This window comes from Macadamia integrifolia, unplaced genomic scaffold, assembly GCF_013358625.1.
Source record: "Macadamia integrifolia cultivar HAES 741 unplaced genomic scaffold, SCU_Mint_v3 scaffold2407, whole genome shotgun sequence".
Taxonomy (NCBI): domain Eukaryota; kingdom Viridiplantae; phylum Streptophyta; class Magnoliopsida; order Proteales; family Proteaceae; genus Macadamia; species Macadamia integrifolia.
Window position 1 is genome coordinate 1 of NW_024868695.1, and position 8927 is coordinate 8927.

An 8927-nucleotide genomic window follows, 5' to 3' on the forward strand; every position below is an offset into this window, starting at 1 on the left:
TTTCCTGCACTTGCGTTACTGGTTGGGTTGGGAAGAAGTTGTTATATCACCCTGGTTACGAACCCAGTCAACCCCAGATTTTGGGAGTTAGTTTGCATCCCAAGGGGACCAAAATATCGTTTTTCGTCCAGTATTTAGTTACTTGTTACCAAAAGGAGCATCTTACTAAGCATACAAAAATGAGAGGAAAAACCAGTTTGAACAACCCTTTTTATATTTTTAATTATCACTAAATGGTATTTGATCTAATGCTGTAATGGGAAATTTTGAAAGAGAGCTTTAGTTGAAATCATCCTCAATTTAACTATCTAACTGAATGGTACTGGACTTCTTAGAAATATAACCGCTGGAAAGAGGAATTATTAGGCATGTGTTTTAATATCTCACCAGTCATTTCCTCCATTACTTCTCTTCATCACTAGAACAACATCAGCACCTCGCTGTGAAGTTTTAAGGAAGCATAGTTGTTAAGGTGATGCCTGGCATTCAGGCGCCTTGGTCACCTAGACACCGTGCAACTATGTATGAAAGAGTATCTGTAGCGGATTTGATTCTTTAGCAATATCTGTTTAGGTAACCAATGCTATATGCATATTGATATTAAGAGAATATGGCGTTCATGAAAAAAAGAAAAGGGAAAAAAAGTGGTTGGTGGGCTGTTGATTGGTGTGATGTTCTTCAATGTAGTTTCTTTCTAGAGCAAAGAAATCTTATTGTGAATCGTGGAGCAGATAATATGTATGCACTTTGGAGCAGTGTAGTTTTTGTATTTTATACAAGTAACTATCTTTGTTCTTGTTTTTTCATTTGTCATAGGTTCTGTCTTCCTCTTGAATATAGTTTTAGCTTTACAATCATGTATGTAGATTATGACTCGTTATTTTTATGTGTCACCACTCTCATGGTGATTAGGATTTATGAGTCTCGTCTCCTTTAGCAAGCACTCTGCTAGAATTGTCTGCTAGGCATATGAATGTAACCAGGTTCTCAACTGGGTCTGCAATATGATTGGGAGCTTGCGAGACACCATAGGCTGAAATTTTTTCCCTCCAGACATGAATTTGCATTAGACAAAGTCCTTTCTTTGATGATTAGGTCTTGAAGAACTCTTGTCGAAGTGGTAGAGATCTAAGTTCTTGTAGTCACAGCCTCCACTCTACTTTCCGGGGTCTATTCACAGGTGTATATCAGTGATAGAATGCATGGATGAGAAACTAGCACTTGATATTTGATGGCTTGCGGAAAAGTGTACTTTCCAGAGCTTAATGTCCTGAAAAGATATGTAACTTCTAAACAAGGTTCCAGGTTTCGGTTTCAAGCCAGGTTTGAAATATTTCACGAAACTGCGAAATTACAACCAAAACCTGGAAGGCTTCAGTGGATGTTTTCAGGCCCAAAAGCTAAATTAGGTCCAGAAACTTCTAGGAAACCCTATTTTTGGCCCTCTAAAACATAGTGGAATCATTGGATTGTAATATACAATGTATGCTGCTGTATACGTTCTCCAATATGGCCTATTCCAAACAAAATGTATGTAATTTAATTAAAACAATTAAAATATTCATTTAGTAATGAATAAACATAAAATTATAAACCACACTTGTATGGGAGTGATTTTGGCCAAAAATCACAAAAAACTAAATTTCCAGTCAAAACCAACAAAATGGGTCAAAATTTCAACCTATTTTATTCGACACTATGCCCTTTATATAGAAGGATTATATCGTATTAGTTGAAACGATACCGAAATGACACATACCATTGAAAATTCACCAAAACAGTAACATTTCATTTGACAACTTGCGAAAAAACAAAATGTTTTGCGAGCGAAATTTTCCGTAACCTGGAACCTTGCTTCTAAATGGCATTAGCCTCTAGGGGTTTGGTTGAAACAAATAGCTTATGTAGACAAGGAGTAGTATAGAAATATTGCTGCAGCAACAATTGGGGCGCATCAGGTATGTACCAGTCATGGGTGGGGATATGGAATGCTTTTATGCAATTCGGCAGGCTTCTCGTCCTCAATTGTACTGTTATGTGATAGTACTGTTAGACCTTAGGAAGATCTTTGGACGAAAGACGGAACTTCTTAAGCTTAAATTTCCTGATACTTGCATTATAGCCTTTGATAAATGCTCATAAGTGGCAGATTCTATCACATTCCAGGACCCAAATAGAGTTTAATACCCAGGTTACTGGGGTTGTAAACAACTGAAACTGGCACCAGTCCTTGGCACTCCTTGCCCTAGTTTCTGTCAGGAAGAGCTCACTACAGCCATTTGGACCAAAGAATATTGAAACGAAGGCTCTCAGATCAGTTTCTTTGAGTCACAGCTTCATGCTTTCTCCCCTTCATGCCCCTTGAAGGTGCAATCTGTAATTTTGGATGGCATCTTGTCCATCTTTTGACTATTAATCTTTTGACAAGCAGGGAATGGTTCTCTCAAATATCTGTACAATGTGACCAAGACTATAGAAACTAATTGCCATTTTCTCATCTCTTGCTCTGTTGTGAATGAGTTCTGGTCTTGTTACCCTTTACTCTGGGATTTTGGGCATATCTTGGTATTCAGTTGTTGCCTCGTTAGCACAGCTTATTCAAGACTGGTCATCCACTTCAGCTGCCTATTCAGTGTGAAAGGAGCAACATGAGGGCATCTACAACCAGATTATGTTTTTTGTATAAACCAGTGAGCCAGCATGTTTTTGGAGCTCAGCATGTGAAGAATTTTAAGGCATCTCAGCTGCAGAAACTAGATCTAGCTGGAACTTCTTGTTTCATGAACCTTCTGTTTTTTGTGTTGCCTAAACTAGTAAACCTTGTCCATTTTTTTTTCTTCTTTTGGACTGACATATTGATGAAGAAGAAATTGCTTCTTCAATTTCTTGGTGCAATGGTAAGGTTGCTCCATTGTGACCAAGTGGTCACGGGTTTGAGCCAGGAAGCAGCTGCTCTGCGAAGCATGGGTAAGGCTGTGTAAATTTTGACCCTTCCCAGACCCTGCAGTGGCGGGAGCCGTGCATTGGGTATGCCCTATCTAAGAAATTGCTTCTTCAAATTAAATTCATTTGTCTTGCTGAGGAGGAAATAGAGCTTTAGGTCTAGTTATATGGTTTTGGAGACATCTCAACTCCATTTCAGGTCCATATAATGCTCGAAGTTTTATCTGCTGTAGTCGCACACTTTTTTTTTTTTTGGTGTTGCCTTTATTTCTCAACTTTGTATACTGGGGATTCTTTTAATTAAATTCTTTTGACTTATCAAGGTGAGAAAGAAAAAGAAACTCTTAAAAATATTAGAACCATTAGGAAGCTTGTGAGCTTCAGGTTTAGTTTTAGGGTTCTGGTGACATTCCAAATCCATTTCCAGGTGCATGAAATACTCAAGTTATCTGGTCCATCTTTGTTTAGAAGACTCCAACCTAGGGTTGTGGGTGTTCTGATATTTATGTGGAGGATTAAGTCTTTAACATTCAGAAATTATTGTGGTTAAATTGTTGATGGTGTGTGTTTGTTCATTTTCAGCTTAACTACTTGGTGTAATGTGAACTGATAGGCTTTTTGGCTTTGCTATTATCCCTTTCAGCAGAATTTTTTGAATTGGATACTCTTTCAAATATCTGTATGGAGAGTTTGTTGTCCATATAATCTTATATTCCCATTTTTTTTTTAATCAGGAGATGTCCCTAGAGTAAATGGTCAGTTGGCAGTTTCTCGTGCCTTTGGAGATAAGAGCCTAAAATCACACTTGCGGTCAGATCCCGACATACAAAATGCTGATATTGATGGCAGTACTGATCTTCTCATCCTTGCAAGTGATGGACTCTGGAAGGTGACACATCTTATCCCAATAGTACCCATTTTAACATGTCCTTGTCTATATGCATATTCATGAAGTTTTATTTTTGTTGATTCTTGTTGATCCAGGTAATGGGTAATCAGGAGGCAGTTGATATTGCTAGAAAGATCAAGGATCCACAGAGGGCTGCCAAGCAGCTGACAGCCGAAGCGGTAAATAGAGACAGTAAAGATGACATATCTTGTGTTGTTGTTCGGTTTAGGGGGTAAAGCATGACAGAGTTATTAAACCCTTGCTGCAATATATACCTTAGGAATTGTTTTCATGGATACCCATTCTATACCATTCTATGGATCAACAGCAATTATATGGGATCGTTCTGAATAGGGTGGTCAGCATGAAAACCCAGCATAAGTGTGGAATTACTCCACAGGGAGGTTATTACTCTCCTTCGCTTTTCCTTTTCTCTGTCCCTTGTATATTTTATTCTCCTAGGTTGTGTGGTTTGATATTGTTTGATTTCTTCCGAGATATGTTAGCCATCTGGTGTATACCATCAGTTCCCCCCCCCCCCCCCTCTCGTTTTTTGGGTAAATTTTTTAATCTGCAAAACTGTGTGTAGTGGACAGGCAGGATTCTTTTCAATTAGTGAATGGAAAGTATGGTTTCGTTGTTCATGATGAGAATCTTATTATTACTCTGATGGAAAATTCTGGTACCAGACATTTCAATAGATTTCATTGCTTTGGTTGAGGTGATTTGGCTCCAATTCTGCAGATCACCTCTTGTAGTAATGACATAATCGAATAGAGAAAAATCTGGCTAGTTTTCTGTCTCAATCATTCTAATGATGATTCCAGATGGATGATTATCGAGGGAAAGTGCCAACATTGAAAGGTGCTTAAATTTTTAGTAAGGGGAAATTTCTCAGTCTTCTGTGTTTGATCTATAATTACTTATAACTCTTGAACCAATAACCTTTTTACAACAACAATAACTCAGCCTTATCCCAACAACGGGGTCAGCTAAATTGGTCATTTTTTTCGTGATCATTTGTTATTCATAGTCTATACTTAGTTATTAGTCTCATGCCATGCATGTCTTTCCTCACCACTTCTTCTAGAATTATTTTGGGTATATCTAGGGTTCTTTTAGCTCTTTCAATCTTGATCAAATCCTTAATTTGTATAAACATATTTAAAGGCCTTTATTGCACATGTTCATGACTTCATGTGATCTCAAATGATTTTCTCATAACTTATCATCAAGGCTGCTACTATATTAGCTTAATGTGTTCCTTCTGTATTTTATCTCTTATAATTTTATCATTAATCCATCTCAACAACTTCTTCCTAGTTATACTAATTTTGTTTACATGTTGTTTATTTACGGTCCAATATTCAACTACATACATCATTGCTAACCATTTAGTTGTCCTAAAATTTCCATTGAGATTTAAAGGAATATGTCGATCACATAATATTCTGGACGGTGACCTTATTCTAATTTTTTGTGTCATCATCCTCCATTTTTTCTTTCCTATTTATAATTGAACCTAAATACCTAAAATTTTCACTTTGAGGTCTTTTGTTATCATCAGTTCACCACCTTGCTTTCAATCCTATGTTTTTGTTCTACTTATCTTGAAACTTTTTGTTCTAAGGTTCGTCTCTATAATTCAATTTTGAATTTATCCATACTCTTGTTCCATTCATCCCAATAGTATCATCAGTCAAAAGCATATACTAAGGGATTTGATCTTGAATATCTCTAGTCAACTCATCTATTTTTTTAATACAAGAAGACATCTCGTGCTACATCACATTAGTGCCTTCACCTTGGTCTAGCATTCCCCATGTAACAATGTATTTGTAAATGTCTTTATGTTTTGTCCTTTTGAATTCATCATCTTATTCTAGGGGCGAATAAACTCACAGTTTCTACGAATATTTTAAAACATGAGCCCATGACCATTACTCTACGTTACATGATTAAGCTTTCCCTTGATATAATTTCAGTCTTTACATAGTAACTTATCAATCCTTCCAATTAGGAAGAAGTCTATTTGACTTCTATTTTGCCCGCTTTTGAGTTCTATGTTAGCTAAAGTTTTTGTCGTGGTATCAGCCGTCGACCTGACACGATAACCCCCCCCCCCCCCCCCCTTTTATTAGATGGACTTGAAAATGATTTGGATTGTTTTATCGGTAAGTTCTACCACTCAACATAAATTAATGCAAATATTTTGATTATTACTTGAAGCTTCACATATGCAAAGCCTCCACGCAATCTTAGTCCTTTCGCAGTGAGTCATTCTTAGACAAACAACTTTGTATTCCTTTAAATGCAAGTTCCTCCACTCAAAACCCTAATTTACACTCAATCACTCAGAGAGAGAGAGAGAGAGAGAGAGAGAGAGGATTCTTCTCTCGTGTCTCTCAACTTGTTTTCATTAATAAAAAAGTAAATCCAACAACTAAGCCAAAGAAATCTTATAAAAAATAAGATCAGATTAATTAAAAACCAAGCTTGTGACACTACAACTTGTTAAATATAGATCAAGCATCAAAGGAAGGTGCTGGGAAAATTTGGGCTCATATAAGGGCATTATTAACCTCATCTTGTAAGGTCCACCTAATGCATTCAATCATAGCTCACTTTCTTTATGAGGGAGATACAAGTTATTGAACCCTGTACCTCTCGCATGCAAAGCGAGCGCTCTACCATTTGCTACATCCCCATTGCAAGTTGTAATAACCACTTTTATTAAAATTATATTATTGATAGTTTTTCCTTTCCACCTTTCATGGCTGTTCTATGACTCACAAAAATAACTCTCTTATCATTCTTTCACAAAACCATCTTCTTCTTCTTCTTCTTTTTTCGAAATTTATAATGAGCTCATAAGTATCATATAAACTTGATTTCCTTTCTCAAACATGAAATTAGGCATTCATAGTTAGACTTCTATTTCTTTCCATCCTTATTCTTTGTCACTTTGCAATCCTTGAAAAAGACCCCTGCCCTCTGATTCCTATGCATGTCGTGCGATATTATAACTCATACAAGTCGCAAGAAAAATAGAATTATGAAATCTCAAAGACGCTCATCTTTTTTTTTTTAATTTTGTTTTTTATTGAATACAAAATTACACTCATCTTGCATTACCTATGAATTGATCCCAAATCCTATCACAGGTTATCACTGGTCTACCACCACTTTGAAGTCCTTGATTTTTCTTTATTGCAGTATACATATGTGCGCTTCATGAAACAACCTATAACCATCGGATTTGAATCTAAATATAACCTTAGATATGCCTGTATATAACACCTGCTCTTTAATGGGATCAATTTAAAATCAGAACAAAAAATAAAAAATGGTCATTTATATTGACCAAATTTTGTTAGATTTGGTTCCAACTTCGATTTTAACCTAAAATATGTCGATTTGATCCAGACCAAATAATATGTAAATCATACAAAACCAAATTGAGTTAAACCTAATACAGATCAAATTGAAAAACTTATATTACTTTTTTTTTTTTTAACAAAAATAAATAAAGATACGTTTGTTACCGTTAGTCCATTCTTTTGTTTCTAGGAATAAACCAATTGCTGATAAACACTAAAAGCTGAAAATTGTTAAGCAAAAAATTTAGAACTTCAATTTTTCAGAAAGAAAAAGAAGAAATAAGGGAGGGTGGGGACAAGTCGAACAAGACAGTTTCAACACTTCTCTGTTTAATTAGCTCTCTCTCTCTCTCTCTCTCTCTCTCTCTCTCTTGTGATCCAGAAATAGAAATTATTATGCATTACCGAACACATTTTGTTTCCAAAATTTTGACCCATAAATAAAAATACCGAAAGTTATTTTCAGACTAGAAACATGGTCAGTAATATCCAATGTAATTTACCCCAAAAAAATTTATGCAAGAATGCTGAGTGAAAATGAGCTCATATAAGGGCACTAATTTGTCATCATATATTATTCTGATGGTGGTGGGAGCCCAAGTTCCACCCAGTGCATCTATTCATTGCTCATGTAATGGAGATGCGGGCTATCGAACCCTGTGCCTCTCGCATGCAAAGCGAGCGCTCTACCGTTTGAGTTACACCCCCTATATCTGAACTGTGTTTCGTTAATCACATTTATAATATTAATCTCGTTTCATCTATTAATAGAGTAGTGACGAGAGCGAGTTACGAACACTAGGACAACCTAGTGGTCGTAACTCCGGCTTGAAGAGTTGAGGCCCAAGGGAGGAGTTCGTGGGATTGAACCCTGTCGTACGCACTGTGTGCACGTAAGCTGACCCGGACACTTTGGTTAACAAGAAAAAAAAAAGAGGAAGCTGACCAATTGAGGTTTAAGTAGACTTTAAATCTTAGTAACTATTGGGTAGTTTCTTCTTCTTCTTCAAGAGCCATAACTGGATCGTAATCAATCATTGTGAAAGTAAGGATTTGAGGAATTGATATCGAATCGGCCGATTTGTAGAGGTATGGGGGTTTTTTTTTTTGGTAGGATAGAGGTACGGGTTAAAATGTTTAAACAAAAAAAAAAAAAAAAAACTTAATTTTCAAAGGGAAATAAGGGAAAATTCGTTTGATGTAGATCGATTTGGATCAGTATTGGATGCCAAGGTCTGGATACCAATTACTAAATCCATGTGCGGAAGCCGCTCAATCCATTGCTCTCAAATCTCTTGTTAAGAAATCCTATTTTGCATGGGATTTTTCTAGGAATTGAGTCAATCAAGCGAAGAGTAATCTGGGGTTTGAATCAATTAATATGTTCAAACGATTGAGGGAAGAGTAATCTAGAGATTTTGAAGTATGAGAGAGCGAGAGAGAGAGAGAGAGAGAGAGAGATGTGAAATTTTGCTTTTATGAATGAATGAGAAAAGTATTAAGGGACTCTTTGGCATTCGATCTTCTTCATTTTCTCTTACAAATTTTTTGGTATTCAATCTTTATCCATATTGATGATTGGTTCTAGACTGCTATGGAAACCCTAAAATGCCTTTAAATATTTGTTCCATTTTCTATATTGATTTCATTTAAAATTCACAAAATTTAAACATCAACTCCATAATACCAGCATCCTCCTCCTCTCCCCCCCCCCC

The 8927-nt window shown here is 36.2% G+C and overlaps 1 protein-coding gene across 1 annotated transcript; it reads left to right on the plus strand.

The window, feature by feature from the left end:
• Positions 1–3677: 3677 nt before the first annotated feature.
• Positions 3678–4476, plus strand: LOC122066466 (probable protein phosphatase 2C 10; the record flags this gene model as incomplete). The annotated part of the gene is made up of 2 exons (XM_042630268.1): positions 3678–3832; positions 3928–4476. Coding segments are annotated over 2 exons (296 nt in total), but the record flags the coding sequence as incomplete, so codon positions are not given.
• Positions 4477–8927: the final 4451 nt, after the last annotated feature.